Source organism: Tenrec ecaudatus, chromosome 1, assembly GCF_050624435.1.
Source record: "Tenrec ecaudatus isolate mTenEca1 chromosome 1, mTenEca1.hap1, whole genome shotgun sequence".
NCBI lineage: Eukaryota > Metazoa > Chordata > Mammalia > Afrosoricida > Tenrecidae > Tenrec > Tenrec ecaudatus.
The window spans coordinates 201,725,003-201,752,849 of NC_134530.1; the positions used below are offsets into that span (position 1 = coordinate 201,725,003).

General features: G+C 39.5%; 1 protein-coding gene across 1 annotated transcript in view; it reads left to right on the forward strand.

Moving 5' to 3' along the window:
- The window catches only part of PLA2G4A (phospholipase A2 group IVA), a 170,888-nt gene that overhangs the window by 136,505 nt on the left and 6,536 nt on the right, over positions 1–27,847 (forward strand). Inside the window, exons 14-17 of the mRNA XM_075528478.1 lie at positions 2,825–3,067; positions 13,640–13,824; positions 23,214–23,409; positions 24,922–25,079. Coding sequence (XP_075384593.1) covers positions 2,825–3,067; positions 13,640–13,824; positions 23,214–23,409; positions 24,922–25,079 — 782 coding nt within the window. The remainder of the gene's footprint in view (positions 1–2,824; positions 3,068–13,639; positions 13,825–23,213; positions 23,410–24,921; positions 25,080–27,847) is intronic.

Consider the following 27,847-nt stretch of genomic DNA (forward strand, 5'->3'; position numbering starts at 1 on the left):
CATTTAATAATAATAACCCTCACGGTTTTGGAAAAGCATATTTGGAAATATACATCATTTACTTTAAAACTGGTTCTATGTTAGTGTAAATTTTTCTTGTATGTTTGGCAGAAAAGTATTGGAGTAGAAACCCATCTGTGTGGTTTTAGTTACTATATACTTAAGTGGATTGATGCTGAAAGAACCCTAACTTAATCATGTCAGGTAAAACTAATCTTGGGAAGATAGAAGACAATATGTATTACATTTTATGGATGTTTACTTTTTGTTTCAAATTGTGAAGTGTGAATATCCTAATATTGACTCCAGGTGACCCCAGACACACAGAATGAAACCCTGCCAGGTCCTGCACGATCCCCACCATTATGCTCATGTTTGGGTCCATTGCTGCAGTCACTGTGCCAATTCATCTTGTCCAAAGTCTTCTTGCTTTCTTTGCTGCTCCCCTATTTTACCAAGCATGATGTCCTTCTCCAGAGACTGGTCTCTCCTCACAATAAGTCCATGGGACTAGAGATAAATCCAGCCATCCTTGTCTGAGGGATCATTGGCTATACTTCTCCCAGGGCAGCTTTGTTGATGTTGCATTCATAATCAGCAAGGACATTTCAAGGTCTATCTTAAAGTGCACTGCTGTCTGTGATAGGATGCTATCTATCCACCTACAAGAAAATCCAATGCAGCTATTACTGAAATTTACACACCAACCAATAAAGTTAATGATGCAGAAATTGAAGAATTCTGCCAACATCTTCAGTCTGAAATTGATCAAATATCTAATCAAGATGCATAGATAATTAGTGGTGATTAGAATGCATAAGTTGGAAACAAAAAGGAAGGAAAAGTACTTTTGGAAAATATGGCTTTGGTGATAGAAACACAGCTGGAGGTGGCATGACAGAATTTCAACAGACCAATGAGTTGTTTACAGCAAATATCTCTTTCAACAACACGTGAGTTTCTCAAATGAAATCCACAGCATCCATATTGCTCTATCTGTGCAAAGAGATCATGGAGAATCTTAATATCAGCAACTGAAACCAGGCCAGGGGATAACTGTGGAACAGATCATCACTTGCTCACATATAAGTTTCAAATTGAAGCTGAAGAAAAGTGAAACAAGTCCACAAGAGCCCAAATATGACCTTGACTGTGAACCGTCTCAAGAACAGATGTGCTGCATTGATACTAATGACAGAAGATCTAACGAACTGGGATGACAAGAACATCATTTATGAAGAAAGCGAACCATTTGCGCAGACACCCTTTTCTCTTTTATCAAATACATAAGCATACAGTTTTATTTGTGCATGTATATAATGATCATGAAGATGGTCCAAGGCTGGGCAATGTTTAGCTTTGTTGTACCTAAGATCACCATGAGTCAAAGCCAAATCAAATGCAAGTAACAGCAACAATATATATATATATATATATAATTTCCACAGAGCAGACCATTTGAGGTTATACTCTAGCCTAAGATGTTTTGGATTGAGAATTTATAACATTGATAATGACAATTGATTGTGTGGTTACTTTGGCTACTACTACAGCAACCACATCTCCTATTAGTTATTGTTTAGAGAGACTAACGTGGGACACACATTTTCCTGAGATGTTGACATGGACGCATCTACTCAGTTAAGACTCATACCAATCCCATGAGCTTCAATGATGAGGAGCTAGAGGGAGAGAAGGGTCAAGTAACTAGTAACTAGTGGAGCCTGGGTAGTCTTCTGAGCCCGTGCTGTGATGGACTACGCAATGTAGCTCCCAGAAGTAGGGAGCATGCATAGGTTTTCAAGAAAATGCAATTTAATACTGCTGCCTTTGGAAGATGGTCCTAAATAGCGACCATATATTCAACTTTACAGGGCTTTAGACCACAAACTTTATAAATATCAATGAAATAACAAGTTTATATGAACAGTTGATCATAGGGCATTTATTGAACACCTGTTTATTAAGTTAATTGAACCTGTTAGTTATCCCATCTTAATTTGTACACTTCTTAGGTGTACAAATTTAACATCAAAGATAGGGAAGAAAATTTAAAATCATTGCATATAGAGTTAACTAATGTGAATTTTCTCTGTGTGTGTGTGTGTGTGTGTGTGTGTGTGTATGAAGGGAAAAAAAAGACTGTAGACAGGGAAAAGGGGGGAAATGGAAGACATTTGCCAGGAAGCCTAAGAATAAACCAAGTAGCACTGTCAAGGATGCAACTTTTAAACAAGTTCTAGGTCAACCAAAGAGCTCTGCTTGTGCTGTGGGTTAGGTGCTGGGCAGCTATCCTCAAGGTCTGTGGTTCAAAAACACCAGCTGCTCCATGGGAGAACAAGGAGGTTGTCTGCTCCCTTAGAGATGTATAGTCTGCCTAGGGTGTCTGTCCTATAGAAGGTCTCTATCAGTCAGAATCAGCATGATGGCAGTAGGATTCATTTGCCTTTGGTTAAAGGTGAAGAAAGGAACGTAGTCGTGCAGTGGTTAGATGCTGACCCAAAGCCCGGCTATTTGGATGCACCAGCTGCTCCGTGGGGGAAGCTGTGGCAGAGTGCTTCCGTGGTGATTACAGCCCCGACCGCGCCGCGGCGCTGCTTCACTCTGTCCTGACATAGTGGCCATGGGATTGTGCCTCAAGAACAATATAGGAAAACAAAAGTGATCAGCTGAAATATTTAGTATATTAATTTTTGCAAATACACATATGGAAAATCAAAGGCCACGGAACTGTGGTTAATTTTAACCTTCAGTTACCCAGAGTTTCTCTTATACTTGTTAAAAATACATTTTCAAGTCTGCCTCATATGCTTCCCCATCCTAGGCACTGAAAAGGAAGATGCTGAAACAGACTATCAAAATGATAATCAAGCCAGTTGGGTTCATCGTATGCTGATGGCGTTGGTGAGTGATTCCGCTCTGTTCAATACCCGAGAAGGACGCGCCGGGAAGGTGCACAACTTCATGCTGGGCTTGAATCTCAACTCATCCTATCCACTGTCCCCTCTGAGAGACTTCACAACACAGGAGTCCTTGGAGGAAGATGAACTGGATGCCGCTGTAGCAGGTAGGTTCACAGAATATTTTCTTTGAAGCTAGTTCAGGATATCCTGTTGTTTTATTTTCCCTTCCTTTGGAGAGGCATTTTAATTATTATGGATATTCTGTCATTGGTATTCAGTTATGCCAATGTGTATTTATTGTATGAAAGGCTTCAAATTATGGCCTTCTTGAAAATAAAAAAACAACAAAAAATCAACAAGAAATGGTCTAGTCATTCAGAAGAGAAAATGTTGATTAGACTATTGAGGAGATAAGATACAGTCTGACATCAGTTATTGGACCTCTACTCAGAGCCTCCCTTAATACAAGAACACTTTGTTCTAATAATCTGACACTCTTTGATACTCACCTTCCCAACATGATCTCTGAAGACAAAATGGGTGCATAAGCAAATGTGTTGAAGAAAGCTGATGGTGTCTGGCTATCAAAAGATATAGCATCTGGGGTCTTAAAGGTTTGAAGTTAAACAAGCAGTCATCCAGCAGGGAAGCAAATAAGTCCACATGGAAGAAGCACACCAGCCTGTGTGATCATGAAGTGTCAACAGGATCAGGTATCAGAAGATCCAAAACAAATAAATATATTGATGCAAGCAAGGGCTGCAGACAATTGAATATGCCCCCACAAGAGGGTTATAATGAAGGGATGATTCAACCAAGATGCAGTATAGCACCAATGAAAAATACATCATCCCTCTAGCTCCTGAATGTTCCACCCCCACCCTCCACCCCCATCACTCCCATAAACCATTTCTACCTTGCAAATATGACTAGACTGACGAACACACATTGGTACAGGTACATTGGTACATGGAATTCAGGACAGATAATCCCCTCATGAGGAGTAGTGGGAGTAGGGATATCATGAGGGTAGGGGGATGGTTGGGGAGGGGGAAGAAGGTGAAAGGGGGAACCCATCACAGGTTGGATATATGCCCCCCCCACCAAAGGGGATGATTAACAGATGTGGTTGAAGGGAGAACAGACAGTGTAAGATACAAAATAATAATAACAATATATAATTGATCAAGTATTCACGAGGGTGGAAGCGTGGAGGATGAAGGAGAAAAAAGAGGAGCTTATACCAAGGAATCAAGTAGAAAATGATTGGGAAATTATGATGGCAACATGTGTACAAATATACTTGATACAATTAATGTATGGAATGTTATAAGATCTGTAAGAGTCCCTAATAAAATGATTTGAAAAAAACAAAACAAAAAGAGAAACTGTCTGAGTTGGTCAGTGTTTAATCTCAGAGAACTGAAAGCCCTCTACTTAGAAAAGTGCTTAATATAGGGAATTAGGCGCTTACAAAGTTGTTCCAAGGCTTACAGGAGCATGAGCTTCCAGGAATGAGTCCAAAAATATTTCAGCATCGTCTTCACAAACGCCTCCACATCTGTGCCCACAGCCTCTGTCTCATTTCCTCCGTGCACCTCTCACGTGGGTGTTTCTCCTTGGCAAAGCCCAAGTCTCAGGTAGAATTGGAGCTAAAAGGGTGTCTGGTACCTCAGGATATCAGCCTGAGCCTTTATGGGGTCCAATCCAGAATACAGCATAGGGCTTGGAATGGACTTGAGCTTCCCGGCCTGCAATGTCTCACAGGGTATTTAATCTGTCACTCAGGTTTCCACAGTTGAGAACATTGTCCTTAGGCCACTCCAGGAGAACCTTTCAGGCTTTCAGCCCCATGCCCATCACTTTTCACGTTTGTCTGGTGAGAAGTTAAATTTATCTTGTGACCAATCGTTAAAATCAATACAGGCTTCCTTATAATGATCCTGTTATTGTTCAAGCTTTCTAGCTCATCATACTATCATCTTCTTCTGACCTGTTCCGATGTCCTTCTTGAAAATTTCTGTCCAATACTAAGATACTCTAAACGGAAATGGAACATTCTTTGAGAGAAAAAAAATTCCAATACTCTTAGTGTAAGCACAGAGAAGGCACAGCTTTCGATTGTGTTGTTGTTTTGGTAGGGGGATTTCTCTTTAGTTCTTAATGTTGAAAATTATTGCAAAAGTAAAAATTACTGCTCTAGTTTTAATATTTGAACAAAGCGACTAGAAACTCACTGTGCTTTTCAGTATGTTCGTGGCAACAAAGTCTCAAGTGAGGAGCTTGTCAACTTATAGCTGACATCTAAAATGCCTTCCATATTTACTATAATGGAAATATGTGTGCATACTTTTACGTATGTTTAAAACAACAGCTGAGCCTCATAGAAAATTTGGAGTCAGAAAGTATCCTCAGCTATTTTATCTTTGAGAAAAAGAAGATTAAAGAGAGTTAGTTGGCTTGTCATCTCTGCCTAAAATTATTCAGCCCAGTATGGATTGGGACAGAAGTCACTTTCCTTTGCTCAGAAACCTCCCCTTCTGCCACACCCCCTCCCCACAGTCATGAACAGCCCTGGTTTGATTAGTCATGTCTTTGTGGATGTAGGCAGGGAAGTTTTCTCTGTGTTTCATTACATTTCTGTTTACATTGTTGCTGGTGACCTCATCACTAGCATGTCCGCTTTGGGGGCTCAGAGGTCACGTGCTCTGCGCTCCTGTCGTAACAGCTTCCTGGTAGTTTTGTAATACTTCGTGTTTTCTTGTGGGTTTGGAAGCTCTAGGGCTGCTTGATTAAACTACAGAATATTTTCAATGGACAACTGATTATTTGTTGTTCACCTGAAATTTAAATTGAATCGCAATCTGTATTTTACATAGTGAATCTGTCCATTGGCAGGAAGCATGTTTCTTTCACTTTCTCAACTTTCTCAGTCAGTCCTACATTCTCGTGTTCCTTCCTATTTTGCCTTCATTCGTGTTTGCAGTTACACATTGTTTAGTGCAGTGGTTCTCTACCTGTGCACAGTTACACAGTAACAGTGTAGTGCAGTGGTTCTCTACCTGTGCACAGTTACACAGTAACAGTATAGTGCAGTGGTTCTCTACCTGTGCACAGTTACACAGTAACAGTGTACTGCAGCGGTTCTCTACCTGTGCACAGTTACACAGTAACAGTGTAGTGCAGTGGTTCTCTACCTGTGCACAGTTACACAGTAACAGTATAGTGCAGTGGTTCTCTACCTGTGCACAGTTACACAGTAACAGTGTACTGCAGCGGTTCTCTACCTGTGCACAGTTACACAGTAACAGTGTAGTGCAGTGGTTCTCTACCTGTGCACAGTTACACAGTAACAGTGTAGTGCAGTGGTTCTCTACCTGTGCACAGTTACATAGTAACAGTGTAGTGCAGTGGTTCTCTACCTGTGCACAGTTACACAGTAACAGTATAGTGCAGTGGTTCTCTACCTGTGCACAGTTACACAGTGTAGTGTAGCGGTTCTCTACCTGTGCACAATTACACAGTTACAGTGTAGTGTAGCGGTTCTCTACCTGTGCACAATTACAGTTACAGTGTAATGCAGTGGTTCTCTACCTGTGCACAGTTACACAGTAACAGTGTAGTGCAGTGGTTCTCTACCTGTGCACAGTTACACAGTAACAGTGTAGTGCAGTGGTTCTCTACCTGTGCACAGTTACACAGTAACAGTGTAGTGCAGTGGTTCTCTACCTGTGCACAGTTACACAGTAACAGTGTAGTGCAGTGGTTCTCTACCTGTGCACAGTTACACAGTAACAGTGTAGTGCAGTGGTTCTCTACCTGTGCACAGTTACACAGTAACAGTGTAGTGCAGTGGTTCTCTACCTGTGAACAGTTACACAGTAACAGTGTAGTGCAGTGGTTCTCTACCTGTGCACAGTTACACAGTAACAGTATAGTGCAGTGGTTCTCTACCTGTGCACAGTTACACAGTGTAGTGTAGCGGTTCTCTACCTGTGCACAATTACACAGTTACAGTGTAGTGCAGCGGTTCTCTACCTGTGCACAGTTACACAGTGTTTAGTGCAGTGGTTCTCTACCTGTGGGTTATGACCCCTTTGGAGATTGAGCGACCCTTTTGCAGGGGTCGCCCGATTCATAACAGTAGCAATATTACAGTGATGAATTAGCAACGAAATAATTTTATGGTTGGGGGCGTCACCACAACATGAGGAACTGTATTAAAGGGTCTCGGCATCAGGAAGGTTGAGAACCACTGGTTTAGTGAGTATTAGGATGTAGGCAGTGTCTTTATAATCATTAAAATCATTTCCAGAGCCTCCCTGATTTATGGAAGGGTTTATCGGCTTCAACTAGCAATGTCTCACTGCTGTCCATTGATTTCAATGAATAGTGACCTATAGGATAGAGTACTGCTCGTTGGGGCTTCTAAGGCTGCAAATCTTTAGGAGAACACAAAAGTTCATCTTTCTCCCATACCGTGGCTGGTGGGTTTGAATTGATGACCTTGTGGTTAGTAGGCCAATGTTTAACCTACAGAGCCACCAAAGAATGTGTAGAAAAGTAGAATAATATCAAGAACCAGTAGTCCTGATGTTGATGGGACTGTAAATAAGCAGCTATGTAATAATCGCATTGGAAGAAATAATTACAACCCAAAAATATGTATGAGACAAAAAGTTCTCCTCTCTGTAGTGTTTAGGGAATACTAGTTCTATCATCTTATCTGACTTTTCCTCTTTCTCTAAAGAATATTTGTGTATCATTTAATAGCACGAGGAAGTATAAAACACTAACTATGTCATTATAGAGTCAAAATGATTCTTTGGGTAAGGTTAAAAAATGTTTCAACCTAAATTATTTTAATGATTATTAGTTTAATCAATAATCTTGAAAATAACTTCAAATTTATTTGTGTGTTTGTTATTAAAATTAAATCTTATTTACATTATATTTATCCAACAGAAATATAGGTACATTTTTATTATAGTCAGAAGTTCCGCCAGTACAGTGACAGATCATTCAAATTTATCATTTATAGAATAATATTATTATACATGACTACACTGTAGACTGAGTTTACTGAATTGATCAGTATTCTTTCTATCAAAGATCTTACTTAGACCTTTTTATCTGCCTCGGGTGTTTTCCACTTTAAAAATGACCATATTCTTGGAATAGAGTATTAAATTTTATTACAAGCTGTATTAATCTTGTTCCTAAAAGTCTTTGTTCAAACCTCAAGTTGGTATATGAAGTGCTGAAAGTAACTAAAATCGCAGTGTTTCTTTTTTCCTCCCTCTTCAATAATTAGAACCCCCTCACCAGCCATCCCGCTGACTGCACATACACAAAAGGGTAGAGATTTTTATCTAATCTATGTTAGGAAAATTTTATACTGATTAAAATGTTTAACATTTTAAAATAACCTCACAGCCTAATAGGAAAAGTTGAGACACTCTCACTGTTACTTAACTCTAATGATGATCTTTTAAAAACAAGGGAAACGATCAATTTTACCCATTTGTTTGCTTCAAATGAGTTGTATACCCATGTAAACTAATTTTGGAAAAGCTGCCCCTGGCTTCTTTCCTGTTTACTTTTACATGTTTACATTATTTACTGTGACACATACCACCTGCAATAAGAAATCAGCTAATTTAGACCAGAGTTCAAAGCAAATGTAAATATTTGTGCATTTTAAATCGAATTTGTACGCTTTATTTATAAAACAACCTTCACAAAGACCTACAGACGAATGGTTTTTAAAATAGATTGCATAATTATAAGACACAATTATGATATCTATTCAAGAACCTGACTTACTCATTCACTGTTTGGAAATCATACAAGTGTAAGTAAACATTTTTGTTATTATTGTTCCTTTTCAGACACATATTGGTTTATTCCCAACAAAATATGTTAAAAAAATATCTTTGCTTTCAGTGTATGGTTTCGGATAAGTTCTCTCAGCAATTCACTCACAGTAGTCTCATTAGGTGCCTTTAATAGAAGCTCCAATCCAAACAGTGGCCCTGAGTGGGTTTTTTGGGGCAATTCAATTCTGAGCAGTTGGTCCAGAAGGTTATAACAACTGTCTTTTAAATTCCAAAGGTAGAATATTGATGGATTTTCTTGAAGGACACAAGATGATGACAGGGACTCTGGATGAAGAAGTTTTAAGAAAAATGAAAACTGCTTTGGTGAGAAAAAGGACAGGAAATTACCCCAAGGTATCCCCCATTACAGCGATGGACGTGTGCCCTCTTCACGGCTAGCAAGGGCTGTCCTAAGAACACCGTATTGGGGAAACTTGCCCCACCCATTTATGGCTTTCTATTTCCCTTTAGATTTCTTTTTGTAAGCCCACCTCAAACGAACATTAAATAGGAACACAATTTGAGTCTCTTGGGAATGCCAAACTGACACTTTGATGTGGTATAAATCAAAGAAATAAAAATTCTTCAGAGAAGGGTTAGAGAAATGGAAATACCGCCTTCAGAGGAGTTTAGACTTAGCTGGAGTATATGTCTAGAAACAATGACATTGTGATTTTATTTTTTGACCGATCATTTTGTCTTACACTCCTATATATTGATTTTCCTGGACTGCCATAACAAAATATCACAAATTGAGTGGCATATAAAAACAGAAATGTATTATCTTACAGGTTTGGTAGCTAGTGATTTGAATTCAAGACATCAACAGGGCCATGTTCTGCCTCCATTTCTCTTACTTTTCTCTTTCAGTTCCGGGAGTTCTGAGCGTTCCTTGCCTTGTAGCTATTGTATCATACGCCACCCTTCCTCTAAGTTTCTGTCTCTTTCCAACTCTCTAAAGACATCGCTGATTAGATTAGGACACACTGTACCCTGGCATGACCTCATGCTAACTGAAATGATAACATCATCAAATATTTTATTTCTAAACGAGTTCATTGTGAAGCAGCTGAATTATTGGTATGACTCTCCCACTCATGGCCTTTGTAACTCCAACCAATGACTGGGTTAAAAAAAATCACTGGCATCCAGCTGCTTCCAACTCATAGCCAGCCGAGAGATAAGGGTAGAATACCTGTGGGTTTCGAATGCTAGAATCTTTCTAGGAGCAGGAAGCTTAGCATTTCTGTCTTAGCGGGGTTAGTGGGTTCTACCTGCTGACAATGCAGTGAGCAGCCAGTGTGCAACCCTCTTTGTAGGACATGCGAATACGGTGTATGGGACTCTAATGTTGGGTGTGGTCAGAGCTGCTCTACTGTTGGCTGTAAAGGGAGTCACCTGAAAACCAATCATGGGAAAGAGAGGAGGGTCTCCAGACCACACAACCATCACGAAAAAGGACCATGAATAGAGTACATCTTTTATACTCCGTGATCTCTGGATGGAAAGGCAGTGATGGTGGTGGCCGAAAGAGCTGCAGCGATGCCATGCTACAGAGCCTTGGGCTTCGCACCCTACGGAATAAGTGGAACGGAGTGCCTTTGGGCAGGAGGCTGACTGCTGAGGAGGGTGCCATTTTTAACAATAACCAGTGCTGAAAGAATAGTGTAGCAGTTGCCTGGGCAGGGAAGAGACCAAGTTGATGGCATGCGTTGGAGACCATGGACCAAAGAGAGAACTGTGCCGGCTGGCATAACTGAGAAAGGGCACTGAGAACATAAAGACTGAATTCTTAACATTTTTTAATTCTTACTTGCAACCTGTTAGCTTACCTAATAAGCCCCATAATCAGAAGTACTATATCAACTGTGTGACCATTGTGAATGGACTGTCTAGCCCTTCAGAGAAGTGGAGGGCTAGGGGAGGGATAATTAGTCTCAGAATAAAGTGAAGAAAGTTTGGGGACTCGAGGCATATCCGGCCTCCTCCTCACAGACAATCTCTCGTGGACTGATGTGGAATTGGGTTCCCTTCCTCTTTCAAAGTCAAGAGGTTTAAATATAATTTACTCAGTTATATTTAAATACCAGGAATGAGAATTTCAACCTGCCTTTTTTGAGAGATCAGAATTCCAACCATGGCATGACATCTTATTAAAGTATGGAGGATATTCTTCTATAGTGGCATTTATCAAAGTCTCTAAACATAAAAGTGGATTTTAATAACAAGTAGAGTTGAAGTTTGAGTAATTTGGTAAAAATTCAAAATGCCATGCTCATCTTCAAAAGGTAGTGGAATACACCAGAGGATTTAAGAAACCCTCCTGAAGGTGCCTTGAGGCTAGTGGTTTACATGCAGAATCACTCGCATTGGCATTCCAACAGGACTACTTATTAACTTGGTATCTTGAGTGGCTATTTAATATAAATCCCAGTTTACTATAAAATATAAGCGCCTCTACCTTGTAGAGGCTTGGTGAGGATTTCATAGCCTTTAGCAGCATGCAAAGCACCGTCCGTACAAGCACCGAGGAGAGACACCATGCAATACAGTTTATTAATCTGAGCGCTTTAATCTTGTCTTTCTCAGACATAGTTGACCATGAGACACTTAGGCGCCGTGTGGAACATCTGCTAATATCTTGCACAGTGTGGTCTTGGCACCTCCGTTGAGAAACCCTACTTCCTGTTGGTTCGTCTGGAAGCTCGTCATGATAGTGTTTCGCTCTGAGCTAAAGCCGAGCCTGGGTCCACTAACTAGACACACTTGGTTTCTGTCACATGCACCATGGTTTTATGAGAGGATAATAGCATTCTGCTGCAAAAGGACAGATTATATGTCATATGAAAGCAATAACGGTTTGATTAATCTTTTGTTTTAATCCTTAAAATAATACTGAATTCATGGAACCAAATGAAAACTTTTAGGAATTATTATTTTATTTCTTAATAGATTAAGACAGGGAGCCTCATTTCAAAACGCTCACATTTGTGTTTTTTTTAACAATTCATGGAGTCATGTGTAGAGAGCATCTCTATATTAATCGTTCATCCCTGTCAGAGTGTGACATTAGCACAGGACGTGGGCTTCATAGACATGGCTTTCCATCGTTACTTTTATTTTCTTGGTGAAGTTGGCCAATTACTGCTACCTCTTTAGCCTGTGGTTCCTTTTCTTAAAATGGCATTGCTAGTACTTCTTGTGTAGAAATCTTATAAGAATGAGAAATATAACACAAATGTGTATGAAATTTCCGATACATAATAGAGACTCAAAGATAGTGAGGCAGCCTTTGGAAGGAGGAAGACTTCCCAAGTAGTGAATGTACAACTTCTTAGTAAAATATTTGAAATTTAATATAAACCAAGGATTATTTTATTTCTTAAGGTTTACATAGATAGATATATAAATTTTAAACAAATTCAGAGTATTAAGTGATTAAATTGGCTTGTATAACACACATATATACATTTATATACTTTTGTGTGTTTATATGGATATGTTTTTACATACACATAGATAGATAGATATTCAGAAATTTATACACACATTTTTACAGTCCTTAATTTCCAGGTTCTGTTATATATAGAAACTTAGGATCTTGATGAAAGGTAATTATAAAAATTATGAGAGGCCTCTTTTCCCCCTCTTTGGCTTAGGTTATCTCCTGAGATGTAGCAAGCAACCATGTATATTTGAAAATGAAATCTTAAAAGACGTCATGCACTTATGATTCAGAATTTTGACTTTATCCTTGTCTTTTAAAACTCGCATTTCCTTTCAGCACGTTGACTTTTCATTTAAGACTTCCTGCTTTTCTATTTACTTCAGCTGGATGGGGAGTAAAAATCACTTTAATTGTGATTCTTGCTCTTTATATGAGCACAGCTAGCTATACTTTAATAACATTCTTTGTTTTCCTCCAGTGTTTTAAAAATAGGTGTTAATGTAAAAAATAAAGTTACAAAATATTGTATACTTTACATGGCTGGTATCAGACCCATAGATAAGACAAGGTGTGAGGAACTGTCTTTAAGCCAGCAAAGCCCCATCTAATGTGTTCTCACTGGGGGCTGTTGAGTCAGCTCAGACTCATAGTGAACAGAACACTACGAGCATCTTCACATTGATTGTGTTTGAGCTCATTCCTGCAGCCACTGATGATGTGGAGCGGTGGTTCTCAACCATCCTAATGCCGCGACCCTTTAACACATCTCCTCTTGTTGGAGTGACCCCCAACCATGAAGTTATTTTTGTTACTTCAGAACTGTGATTTTGCTACTGTTATGAATCACGTGACCCTTGTGAAAGGGTCATTGGACCCCACAAAGGGGTCACGACCCACAGGTTGAGAACCGCTGATGTATAGGTTAAGGCGCCTTTGTGACACAGTAGGGTGAGCGTTGGACTGTTATCTGCAACCCGGGCAATTCAAAACTTCCGTCAGGCTGCAGGAGAAAGATGTGGCTAGCGGCTCCTGTAGAGGTGCCGAGTTGGAAACCGTGCACACATAACATTGCTACGAGTCAGAATCGCCACAGTGGGAGTGGGTTTGGTTTCCAGTGTGAATGCTCAGCTTTGAGTTCATGGCCGCGCCTGTGGAAAGTACTCTCCATGCTTGGTCCCACGTAATCCTCAGGACAACCTGACGGAAGAAGAAAGGACGACTTGCAAGCAAAAATAACTTTCTGTCTCCCACACCGGACTCCAACCAGCCTCCGTTTGTCTCCAAAGCCTAAAGTCTTAACTCACTTTCTGTGCGTTAAGTTTATCTAACAAGAATTTTTATATCCTTAATAATATTGAATGTTAAATAATCATTTAATTAATTATTCATTTGTTTACTTCTTCTTTAAGATCCTGATGAGTTTGAACAAATATATGAGCCCCTGGATGTCAAAAGTAAAAAGATCCATGTGGTGGATAGTGGGCTCACATTTAACCTGCCTTATCCCTTGATCCTGAGACCTCAGAGAGGGGTGGATCTTATCATTTCCTTTGACTTTTCTGCAAGGCCAAGCGATTCCAGCCCCCCCTTCAAGGTAAGAAGAGTATATATAACATGCCATTGCCTACCACATTCTCTTGCATGTCTTGTTTTAAAAAATCATTGTATTGGAGCCTCATACAGCTATCACAATCCATACATGCATCCATTGTGTCAAGCACATTTGTACATTTGTTGCCACCATCATTTTCTTTTTTTAAACATTTTTAGCATTTTATTAGAGACTCATACAACTCTTATCACAATCCATTCATATACATACATCAATTGTATAAAGCACAGCTGTACATTCTTTGCCCTAATCATTTTCAAACCATTTTCTTTCTACTTGAACTCTTAGTATCAGCTCCTAATTTTTCCCTCCCTCCTCCACTCTTCCTCGCTCATGAATCCTTGATCATGTATAAATTTCTCTTTTTTTTCATGTCTTACTCCACTTACCACTGTCTCCCTTCACCCACTCTTCTGTTGTCCATCTCCCAGTGAGGGTATTATATGCCAATCATTGTGATTGGTTCCCCTTGATTCCCCCCACCTTCCCCTTTCCCTCCTGGTATCGCCACTCCCATTATCGGTCCTGGGGGGTTTATCTGTCCTGGATTTCCCATGTTGCCAGCTTTCATCTGTACCAGTGTACATGCTCAGGTCAAGCAAGATTTGTAAAGTAGAATAGGGGTCAAGATGGTGCGGGTGAGGAGGAGGAAGCATTAAAGAAGGAGAGGAAAGTTGTGTGTTTCATCGGTGCTATACTGCACCCTGACTGGCCTGTGACCCCTCTGAAAGGGGATGTCAAACTGACCATAGATAGATTCTGGATCTCCACTCCGCCTGCCCCCTCATTCACATTGATATGAATTTTTGGTTTTGTTTTGGGTCTTTGATGTCAGATACGTGATCCTATCTACGTCTTGTGATCACACGGGCTTCTTCCATGTGGACTTTGTTGCTTCTCACCTAGATGGCTGCTTGTTTTTCAAGCCTTTAAGACCCCAGGTGTTATATATTTTGATAGCTGGGCATGTCTTATAAATCTTGCAGGTCTTATAAATCTCTTAGTCTCCTCGACCCCAACTTTGTATCCCTTAAAGCTATTTTTTACATTATTACAAGCAATAGTTTTAAAGCACAGTCCTGGTGAATAGTTTCACTGCCTCAGGAAACTTTTAAATGACTTTCTCTGATGTACAGTAAAGTCAGTCTTGACCAAGCAAGAGTGCTACACTAGATCTAAAGTTCTGGAAGGAAATTGGAATGACAGATGTAATGAGTTAGAAGTTATTAGCAGGTAAATAGTAACAAAAGCCAGGTAAGTGGATGAACTCTCATCGGAGGCCTGTGTCCTGGAAGAAGGGAGGGGATAGAGTGACACCTTGCAGAGAACAATAGAATTGAAGGAACATTGAGGGAAAGCCAAGGAAGTGTGCAGCGTTTCTGAAGACGAGTTGACGTTATTTAATAACAAGAAAGATTTTAATAAACTGAGTACTAGACATTTTGAATGCATGAAACTCTCTGACTAGTGGTTTGAGGAAATGGTACAAGTTAAGGAAAATGGTGACAATATCATAAGGTTCAAAGGAAAAGGAATATGGCTTGTATTAAGAAAGTTAAGGAAATGGTGGCCATACTAACAGGTTCAAAGGGAGAGGAATGTGGCCTGTAAATTCAAGAGCAAGCAGGAAGAGGGACGTCCTGTGTGTTAGACTTGCTAGTAGAAGGGGCTTAAGCATGCTTCAGTACCGATGTCCAAGGAGCATTACTTCCTGTTGAAGTGAGGAGATCGATGCATGGTAGGGGTGCTTCACTGGGGACGTCGGGGGGTGGGGACTGGGAAGTAGTTCAAGGCACAAATGGACAGTACCTTAGAAACCCATATTGGTGTCAGAGGGAAGGGAAAGAATGGCTTTGGTTGGCTGGCAAGCGAGGCAAAGGAAAGGTAAGCATGTGTAAGCAGGGAGGTAAGCAGGGGGAGGAAGTGCTTGTAGCACTTGCTATCCTTGCTTTCTGCTTCAGTGGGTTTTCCTGAAAACCTTCATAAAAAAAAAAAACATTGCAGAAAGTGAAATTTGAATTTGATGAGCTGAGAACTCTGCTGAATCCACGTGAGCGAAGTGCTGTCGCCTCTCACTGTTTCCCGGAGCCGCCGTCTCTCTTGAGCAATCTGTGTTTGAGAACGAATCACCTTTCATCTTCTTCTTCTTCCATCACTACTTGTGTTCTGTGTGTCTTTTGTTTCCGTGAAAAAAAAAAATGGCCCTAAAAAGCAAGTAAATGGTTACAGCAATCATCGTTTATTATATACATAGTGTTTGTGTTTTATTAAGTATTAGGAATAATCTAGAGATGATATTACATATACAGGTGGATGTAAGCAAGTTATATGCAAATGTCATATCATTTTATATAAGGAGCTTAAGTATCCGAAGATATTGTGTGTGTGTGTGTGTGTGTGCGTGTGTGTGTGCGTGCGTGTGTGTGTGTGTGCGTGTGTGTGTGTGTGCGTGTGTGTGTGTGTGTGTGTGTGTGTGTGTGTGCGTGTGTGTGTGTGTGCGTGTGTGTGTGTGTGCGTGTGTGTGTGTGTGCGTGTGTGTGTGTGTGTGTGTGTGTGTGTGTTGACGGGGTGGCGGATGGAGGTTGTTGTTTTGGAATCAATCCTGCATAGATAGAGAAGGACAACTGAGTTTTTCTGATAGTCTCTAACCCAAGCGACACTATAGTATATTTTTCCTCCCAAACTTGCTTTACATACATTTGACAAGTCACCCTTCTGGATCACCTCAGGTCTAGTTTTAGGAATTTTTGTAGGATTTGGTTAGGAAATCTTCCTGTGTTCGTTACCTGGCAGCTTTGTTCCCCAGATCCTCTGTACTGTCCTTTGCCAACTATGGCTGTTATATATTTGCAGTTTTAGAGATCATGTCTCCAGTCCCTAGTTCTTTCTGTTTACGAATAATTTCTAGACATTTTTACCTTTGTACTTTTCTGCCTGTACTTTAGAATAGCTTGATCAATTCCTTTCATCTCCCCCTTTCTCTCAAATTACATGTCTCTGTTTATTATCTGTTTAGTATAATACAAAACCCCTTGGTTTGGAAATAATGAATTGCATTTGCAGAAGTTTACTATAAAGGGTATTGTAGTATATTAAATGCAATCCTTTTTTTTTACCTTAAACAACAAGTAAATTAAAAGTTTTAATATAGATATTGGGAAAAGTCAGAATTATTGGCTGTACTTATTTGTTGAATCTTATAACTTTTCATAAATAGAGTTCAGTATGGGATTTTACAAGGAAGATATAGAAAGCAAGACATCATAGCTTTTGATAATGATAACCATGGTTATCAATGATAATATGGTAAATGGGCTTTGTAACTTCTCTTGACACTTGATGATGTCAATATAATAGATTGCTTAAATGAAAATTCTTAGGATTCAAATTAATACTTTTAATTTATCTAAGAAAAGCAAATATCTTCCATTTGTGAAGCTTTTATTTTTTATGTTGTTGTCAACTATTTAATAACTATTGGCTATATTAAATGAAAATTATGTTATGCTAGTTGAATAACTTATCCTATAAAACTGTGGGCATAATAAGTTCATCAGTCCAATAGACCAACTCCAAAATTTGTTTGAATATGTCTAGGAAATTTATGTAACAGTGCCCCCTAAAAACCTTACTATATTTATGGATATATATGTACCACATGCAAAAATACATTTGCATATGATTATAGACACACAGGGTCACAGTGTAGGAACTGACTTGATGGCCTGGGTTACAGACATAATGGCTGCAACAGTGGGATTAACGATAGGAACAAGTGTGAGTAGCATGTTTTGTGTTACATAGGGTCACTACACATCAAAGCAGACTCCAAGGTCCCTCACAACAGCATACACCGATACTTACCTGTACTGCACTAAAACATGCTTTCCCAGAGACGTGTAAGTACATACATCAAATGATACCTATGTAACCACATAGATAAATCTTATTTATTATTTCTGCCTGATATTTGTAAATCTAACCTGTAGTAACCTTTAACGAAGTAGTGTCATGCCAGTCGTAACCAATGAAGTGAGAACATGCCTGGGCCAATGGCAGTCTGCAGGTGCAGGAGCACGCAGTACTGGTTGGATGGCCGGCAGCGCAAGTGAGTGGGCACCTTCATTCAGTAGGACGGGGAGAGAGTGTGCTGAACCGCCCGCCAAGGGAGGGATGTGGCAGCGAGTAGGAGAAACGATTTTATCATGTCTGTTGTCATAAATGGGAAATAAACTTGCTTTTGTCCTCCCTGCTCTTGTTAATGCTTTATGATCCGAAGCCAGGAAAATAGGGTCATTTAAAAAAAAGAAAGGGGGGAAAAAAGAAAGCAAAGACAATGAAAAATGCCACAAGGTAGGATAATTTGAAATTTGCTAGCCTCCAAACATTGTAGAGGTGATGCATGTTTAACTTTTCTCTCTGTATTTCACTCATGGCCAAAATTGCACTTAAATCAAAAGTAAAGAAAAAAGCTCTGTATTTTTCCACCTCCTTTGTTGACATTCGGGATGGCCCTTGTTTTAGAGTTGAGTCCTGGGGGTGCGATGGCACAAGCACTCATGAGCTCATCACAAGATCCGCCCCTTTGAACCCATCACCCTCTCCTGGGGAGAAAGATGAGGTGGCAGTTTGCTTTCGTAGTTTTACAGCCCCGGAACCAGATGGGGAAGTTCTACTCTGACGGAGAGGCTCACTGTGAGTCAGCGTTGACTCGATACAGTTGGTTGGGTTTTGGTGTGATTCACTTACTATTCTGATATTGGACCATACTCTCATGACCAAGCAAGTCCAAACATCTGCTTTATGGACTGCAATCTCCCAAAACTCATTTAAGGGCCCTGCATCGCATTAAATGCAGTGATTTCAAGTTTATTTGAACATGAATACTGAGTATCAGTTGTCTTCCTGATCAGCAGAAGCCCAGCATTAGTTTCTCCTTTCGTGTTTGTGAATTTGTAATAACTTCTTAATTAAGAAGAACCAACTGGAAAGTTTTAATACAGAAGATTATTCTACTTCTGTTGCATGATAGAGCTTTTAACATGTTTTTTCCCCCTAGGGAGTGAGTGAAGCTTCAAAACAATGAATTATAAACTGTATCTTCTAAATATAGAGTCTAAAATTAGTTGCTTCCATGTTTTCGAAGATTTGTCAATGTAATACCATTTCCCCAGTCTTTACAAACAGCCTAAAGTAACTTCCTTGTGCTGTAGGTCTTAAATTTGCAAGACAGAAGGCTTATTATTTTCTCTAAAGTAAAGCCAAGTTATCATTTTCATAGATGTTTTAGGCAATTTACACTACGATTTGGATATATTTGTGTTATTTAGATAATTTTTCCTGGTCTTCAAGATGATTTGGTCATGTTTAAATATTCAAAACAAAGTACAAACATCGTAAAAACATTATTTCGAAGAAGATTGTCACATTGTTATCTTTACAGCATATGTTTTGGGTACATGCTGTGGATTCCTTGTGGGCTGCAGACCAAGGACGGTGGTTTGAGCCTACCCAGACATCCCCCAAGGAAAAGACTAGAGATCTGCTGCACAATCATTTTGAAGGCATATTTTTTTAAATGTAGTTTTACTATGAATTAGTCTATGTAAATATGGAGTATCTGAGGTGTCAAACCATAATAATACAAGGAGTTAAAGTAGAACACCGTTCTGGAATCTTGCTACATTTTCTAGAATGCCCCTGGTAGGGGGCGGGATTTCCTGGCATTCTTTCAGAAATCCTTTGTGTAATCGGCGCTCTACTCAGACTCTGCGTCTCAGTTTCCCAGCCTTACAGCACTAAGGGTGACACAGCGAAGAGGGAGAGTTTTTCCATCCTGTAATCCCCGTCTCTGAAGTCATCGTTGTATAACCCTTTCCACATCGGGAAAAGGGAAAGTTTCCACTTCTCCCCGATTCAAAGGGGTTGTCTAAAAATAGCCGGCCTTGATCGCACGCAGTTCCCCCTTCCTCTTGCTCCACACAGCCCCACATCATGGGTGGGACTCCTGAGTCACGTTTGTACACACTAGAAAACCTCTCCCTGGTCCTCACGCAACCCGGCCGCCGTGTAGACTAATGGTTTTATTCTGAGGTTCCACAGTCCTGAATGAACAATTATGAATCGTGGCAGACAAGAAGTAACAGGCTGAATGATTCAACTGAACAGGGTTTGGTGATAAAGGTTTTATCACTTCAGACAAAAAATTGCTTAGTCACACATATATGGGATTTTCTATGAAACAGAGTTTTATTTAGCTTAATAGTTTACACAGTAAAATCTTTTCATAGTCATTAAATTCTATGTTCTCCTAGGTTATCATTTCTTTACAAATAGTATTAGGAGAGAGCTGATCAATATAAAATTCACCACATTCCTGAAATGTTATAAGCAGTGAAAGCTCAGTTGAATATTTGTTTCTTGTTGAATTTAATGTGCTATTTTATAGTGTTTGTTTTTACTGAATTTATATTACTGAGGTGTTTTTACATGACCATAGTTGGTCCTCAGAGAAATGCCATGTAGAATATATTAGTATTAGTATTAATATTAGATCATAGTGGTAGCTTTATTAGATGTAGAAAATGAATTGCTTTTTAATAAGTAATCAATTAAAATAATCAATTAAATGAGTTCAGAAGCCTCCTATTTCAGCAATATTAAAAATCAGTTCCCTTTTTGCTTGTTTATTTTTATTTTTTTATTTTTGAAAATGATAGAAATTATTTTATTCATTGACTAAATTACTGCCTCATTATAAAAACAGCGTAAGGGAATCATTATTTAGCACATTCAGAAGTATAGGCTAGAGGACCGCTCCCAAACATATAACCACTCCATGCCTGTCACCTACATGGAAAGCCATATCCTGATCAAAGACAGGCCAGTAGAAAAGAGGACCCGGAGGCAGGATGCGAGCACCTCAGGCGACACTGATGGTCAGCAGGATGCCCGTGGCCCACAGCTGAGACCCCCCCCCCCCTCCTCTGGAAGCCTATCGTTCGGTTGCTCTCCCCTTCTACTTGAGTCTGTCACCGCAAGTTTATTTCCCCTTAGCTGGGAGCTCTTAATTGCAACTTCCCTTTTCATCTTTGTTTTTTAAAACATTTTATTGGTGGCTTGTACAATTCTTATCACAATCCATACATACATCCATTCTGTCAAGCACACTTGCACATTTATTGCCCTCATCATTCTCAAAACATTTGCTTTCTACTTGAACCTTGGTATCCGCTCCTCATTTTTCCCCTCCCTCCCTCATGAACCCTTGATAATTTATAAATTATTATTATTTTGTCATGTCTTACTTACACTGTCCGACGTCTCCCTTCACCCGCTTTTCTGTTGTCCCCCAGGGAGGAGGTTATATGTAGATCCTTGTAATTGGCTCCCCCTTTCTACCCCACCTTCCCCCACCCTCCCGGTATCGCCACTCTCACCACTGCTCCTGAAGGGGTCATCTGTCCTGGACTCCCTGTGTTTCCGGCTACTTGTCTATTTTTTAATGTATGTTTCTTAAAGTGTCATGAAGGAATGTCCCTGCATATTTTAGTCCAGAAAATCCTTTCTTGTTTGTTGAACTGCAGTGACTGAGATCACCTGCCTGCAAGTTACGATACCTTGTTGAAGTTGGGCATGTTAGACTTCACAGCCAGGCACATTACTGCCATCACCTTTGATTCCTCTCACACGCTTTACCATACTATCAGTACTCCATCTCTCCCACTGATTGATACCCTTTAAGGTTTCTCAGGGACAACCGCTGCCATTCAGGAGGGCCTCAATGGTTATGGAATTAATACACTCTCGGAGGAAGTAGCCGAGTTGTCTCTTAAAATCTCATGGTCAACTGAATTTTTTTCCAAAGCATTTTTCACAGTTTTTTTACAGGAAGAATGCTTTGATCACTCTTTCTCAACAAAGGAGCTCTGGGGTCCAGTAAGCATGGTGCTACTAAGCACACAGTCAGTGATTCATTCCTCTGGAGGAAGATGGGGCTGTCTGTACCCAGAGAGATTTCCAGCTTCAGAAATACGGTTGCCAAGTGAAAGTTACTGCAGTAGCAGCGGGTTTGGGTTGTCGAAATCGCTCAGCAAGCTGTAGATCTCATGAAAAAAGTCATGGGTGCTTTAATTCACCCAACTCCTAGCATGGAGATAGAACTTATTCAGCAACCAGTTCTGGATGTCATCAAACTGCCACAAATATTAAAAATTAAAACAAAAATCACAGACTAAAAACTATTATGCTAATTCCCTAAAAGATTTATTTGTCTTTGTTTACCGTTGTGCTGATCACCTTCCTTCCTTATTTTGCTTTCTAAGCCTGCTTCCTCTCATGTGTATACCCTTACTTTCTGATAGCCACCTTTGTAGATACTGTAAAAATACTGTCTCACATGACCCTAATAGAGATTCGATGGGATAGGGATGGTTATTGCCTTCTTCATATTGTGCTTGAGCGTGTTAAGCACAGAAATGTCTCTGAGGTCACATGATTACTTCCTGGTGCTGCATATGAGTGACACTGATTGATTAATGTTCTCTTATCTAGCTTATCTAATTTGTATGCTAACCTTTTACATTAATCAGATTTGTTGCAAGGGGGAAAAATCACAAATATACTACTGGATGAAGAACACATGCGTGTTTCAATTGGTTCCTTTATGTGGAATCAAATTAGGTGGACGGCTCTGTTCCCTGTGTTTTCTCATTCGAGTGGGGACGTACATCACTTTACCGAAAGGCAGCAGATATGTGGGAACAATTATGCAATCTGCTACACCCTTCACCTGAGATCTCAGCATCTCTGTGTGGCTACAATAGGCATTCTACGTATAATACCATGCTGACTCTAGAGCTCAACTTTTTTTTTAACCTAGAGGGGGACATTTTTATATCCATGCCTGTAAAATGTACACTTTGCTGGAAGTGATATGGGTAAAAATCCAGTAGCAGAAAGTTCTTCATTCTGCTTCATCGGTTTCTCTTTACTGCAGAGTGGAAACCCTCATGCAGTTACCTAGCACATGCGTCAGCATAATTAAGTTTCTTACTGAGAAGAGGAAACCCTCATGCAGTTACCTAGCACATGCGTCAGCATAATTAAGTCTAATCCATCGATATTGTTTTAAATGCCTTCTGTGGAGCTAGCCTTATGCCAAAGGCTGGTATAAAACTAATGAGTTTGCTTGTAAAAAAGTGTATTTTTTAGTCTGGATTTTTAGGTTGATGAGAAGAAGGGCATTGACTCTCCTAGCAAGGAGCCCACTTTTGCCACATAGTAGACACCTAATAAATTTTGGATGATGACCAAACCAAGGAGAAACTAAAGTCTAAAACGTCTCAAATGCATCTTTCGCTCTGTCACAGGAACTTCTACTTGCAGAAAAGTGGGCTAAAATGAACAAGCTCCCATTTCCAAAGATAGATCCTTATGTGTTTGATCGCGAAGGACTAAAAGAGTGCTATATCTTTAAACCCAAAAACCCAGATGTGGAGAAAGATTGCCCAACCATCATCCACTTTGTTCTGGCTAACATCAATTTCAGAAAGTACAAGTCTCCAGGTACGTTGGCAATAGTTCCAGTCTAGAGCATTGAAGTGTGGTAGACAAGGAGAGCTCGCACTGGCACTTCCATGCCAGTGGTTCCATTTTGAAATCTTCCCTTATTTTGATCAAGATTTATAGTATCTTGAACCCCCAATTATTTTACCTTTGTCCCACCCAAAGATTATCGGAGTTTCTTACAACCCAGAAATGGAAGAGTTACCAGCCAATTCAGTGAGAATCTCCATGCCTTGTCACAAGAGTTGGATTAGTTTGTTCTGATTGATTGGTTCTAGTTGATTGTTACAGGAGTTGTTGAATATGTTTATGATTACCCTTGCAAGGGAGACCTTGTTTTAAAACCATGAATGTAAAACATTCTGGGATTGTTATTGACCACATGAGTAACGTGATCTAGCAATACAAGATGACTAGCAATTTGCTTCAAGTAGAACCTGAGAAGCAAGTTCAGGGCAATGCAGTTCTGCTTTCCAGCACCCAGAGGACTCATGAAAGGATATCTAGAGATTAGCTGGTATTATGCTAAAAACGGTATCATTTTAACACCAGGAAATGTAGTTTTGTTTGTTTTGTTTTTATAAAAAGAAAGAATCAAATAATAGTCCTGGAGGCTAGGAGAGAAAAAGATGGAGAAGAAAATAATCTTTTTTTTTTCTAGCTTGTACAGAAATCCAGAAAAAAATGATTAATGTGTATATTAAAAATGAATTAATTGTGAGGCATGCTTTAACACAGAGAAGGAGGAACAGGCCAGGATTTTATAAGCTATTGAACATGTGGGTGTTTCAGACCAGTAATATTTTCGATCACTGTTAATTTTCAAGGAGAGACTCATTGAGTAGTTGGCTTGTCTAGCGGATTCCTGAGGCATGACAACAGACAATGTTTTGTCTTGGGCTTCCAAGGGGAATGTTCTCAGCTCAAGATTGGAGTACAAAGAGTTTATTTGGGTGGTGTCTGGAACTTTGGTACAGAGTGAATTGTGAAGGCCTGGGTGACAACAGACTGGTTTCTTTAGCTAGCTACCATAGGAGGGCATGGAAGTGGTAACTTTGCAGGGAAACTGAAAAATGGCATCTACGTTAGAATCAACAATTCCTTTCTACCCACACATCGACACACCGAGAGGTAAGGGAACTGAGGATTTATTTATATAATAATTTCCCAGAGTCATTGATTGAGGGCTACCTGGGATGGAGTGCTGTCCATTTCCAGAACTTCAAAACTACTGCTAATGGACCAAGACATTTTCCATAGCTGTAAAGAGGGGCAGAAAGCCCTTGGGCCAAGAGAAACATACGCTCTCCATTGGAGTTCACTTGAACAGACAGAAGTGGGAGAGTTCAGTTATGCGGGTCCAGGTGCCCACAGTGGATGCTATGAGTAATGGGACTTCTCTGGAGTTCCCTAGTGCTGTTCTGAAAGCTATTTGTAGAGTTTATTCCTGGAATTTTAGAACCGTTTAATGGTTTTCTAACTAACACAATTCATGATTCTTCTGATATTTAGGTGTTCCAAGAGAAACTTTCCAAGAGAAAGAAATAGCTGACTTTGACATTTTTGATGACCCAGAATCACCATTTTCAACTTTTAACTTTCAATATCCAAATCAAGCATTCAAAAGGCTGCATGACCTAATGTACTTCAATACCCTAAACAACATTGATGTAAGTATCTATCACGACTATTAGTGTATTATTTTACCCTGTTCCACATAAACATAACAGTACTACTTTCTAGGTAACAGAAAGTAAGATTCATGAACACCACCACCAAAAATGTGTCAAATTACTTTTAATGAGTTATTTTATGCATCTCTGGAAGAACCCTAAAATTCACAGATAAATCCATAACCATTCACTGGCTGAGCTTATATTTTATGCTATCCTTTAATGGTTAATGATATGCTATCATTTGATTGGCTACTACTTATTTTCTTCCCCCAAAGTGTCTAGTCTATCACATCATGATAAAATAAATTATAAATAAGGAAGACACGTGATGATGAGAAAATAAAATGATGTTTGTCTGCCAAATATAAAAAATGAGTAACTTTTAAAAGCTACACTCACGCTTTAAAATGTCTTAAGTTTTATTGTTGAAATATCAAGCATTCTTAATTTTAGAAACAAGTAATTCTCTTTGTATTGATAATTTTTATCACTAGTATATCGACTACCAAGATTTCTGTGAAATTCCCTAGTCTCTTCCACACCATTTAGGGGAACTATTGCATAATTAAAATCATGTTGCCTTGTGATTTTGAATCATAGTTTCTGACAAGTTTTTATCAATTCAGGAAGCCTAATATCTATAAATTTTTATATGAAATTGTAGTGTCTGACATGTTAACCCTTGAGAAAGTCCAAATTCATAGTACCAGTTGGATTGTGTGCATTAGAAAAAGTATCAAAAGAAAAGAAAGAAAAAATGAAATGGAGAAAGAGAGGGTATGATGTCTGACCATTCCCTTCCTTCTTGGGGAGTTTCTGAATGGCACATAACATCTCACTGTGTGCGGATAAGGATTCTGCTCACAGGGCATTTAAGGAGATTTTGTAAGCAAGTAGAACTCTGGCATATCTAGTTCTGTTTTCTCTGAAGTCTGTAATGATTAATTGTGTACAAAGACAGCACTTACCCCTAAAATTTATTAGTCCCTAATTTGATAAAAGTAGGAATGTTTCCTTCATAGAAGTTTTCACCATTAATAGTTTTATGTTGCAGTGCTTTTAAAATGTTGCTGTAGCATTCCAGACATAAAATGTGTTGGCAGTGCGATCAGGTGGAAGGTATGTGCTTAACAAAACACGTGGAATAAAATCCGCAGGGACAAGAGGGCAGTTCCTGCCACTCTAACGTGCTTTCTTTTCATTCTTTATTTGAGCACAGTATGAGTTAATTCATGCAAAATATGTTTAGCAACATCTATAGCTGATATCATTATCTGACATTATACATCATTATGAGATGATGTATCTTACATGCGGTGGTCATCTGAAGACCACCAGCTCTTTGGGCCTGTAATGATGGTGAGCAGTCAACATGAGAAGCTTAGCGTGTGATCCCCGAGGAGGAAGATACATTCTCCAATCAGATTGGATTTTTAAAACACACACTTGGTTAAAAAAGACAAGAGAACTAAGAAAAAATTCTCCTGGCAATCTCATTTTCTTTTTTTCTAGAATAAAGCCAGTGAACTCAAAACAACGTCTTTCTGGTCATGACCACTCTTTAACTTAGGTTGTCTTCATATGGGAAAAACCTTAGTTCTCACTGCAGATATGTAAAGCATCTGCACGGTGGGATAGAGATGACCATTGGAAAGGAGGAGGACTTTCAGTGAGACAGGTCCACACAGTGACGGCAACAGTAGACGTGACCATAGCAACAACTGTGAGCAGAGGGCAGGACCGGTGGTGTCTCCTTCTGTTGTACACATAGCTGCTCCCAGTGAGAACCAACTCAATGGGACCTGAGCACAGCAGCATACGTGCGCTATTGGATTTGGGCAAATAAAAGAATACGTAATGCTCGTACTGAAAACAGCTACATTCCTCTAATGGTTTCCAATTATGCTTTATATAAAATCTTCTAAGTCATTTTATATAAGGAATAATATAATTTTATTAACATATATATGAAAGTCTGGCCAAAAATAAAATTTATTTTAAAATAACTGTTGTGTCTTGCAACTCAACAAATACTGACTGCTTATAAACCTTTCATCAAGCTATGGGCGGTGGCACCGTCTACCCTTTCAGGCATTCGGTGAAAGGAGCATGAAGGGGCAAGCTTATGGGCGTTTTGCCATGTTTACATCCCAGATGGGTCATATGTTTGGCTTAGACAAAGACACTGAATGTAGTGTAGCTGAGTTTCATCATCTCAGAAGCAAAGCACACCATTCTTTTCATAATACAGTTATAAGCATTTAACCTTTATTTTTACTCTCAATGATGGATTTTATTCTGATTTTTTAAATAATAAATAGAAGCATTTGATCCTGAGGTGGTTTTTGAACCCAACCACTACTATGAGGGTCCTACAATTAAAAGCCGCTCAACAAATGGACAGCTATACATGTGTCCATGCGTGTCAGTATCCTGTACTCCTGCAGGCCTCTGACTGACACACCCCAGGGCTTTTGAAAGTGCACAGAAGTGAAAGCATAGACGTTTATGTAGGCAGTATGAGTAGCCAGTGAGAATTACTGGAATGAATGAATTTAGTCAGATTTAGGGGCTCAAGGCGTTGCTCTCTGCATAGACATGTCAGGATCTCATCTCCTGTCCAGCCTTTCTGTTTTCAGTACCATTTTCTTTCTTTCTTGTTGTCTCTCAAATCAAGAAAACACTTTCTGTGAGCACCCATGCCTGATGACCCATCAAAGAATGTTTCTTTTCATCCAAAAAGTTTTATTGGCTTGTTCATA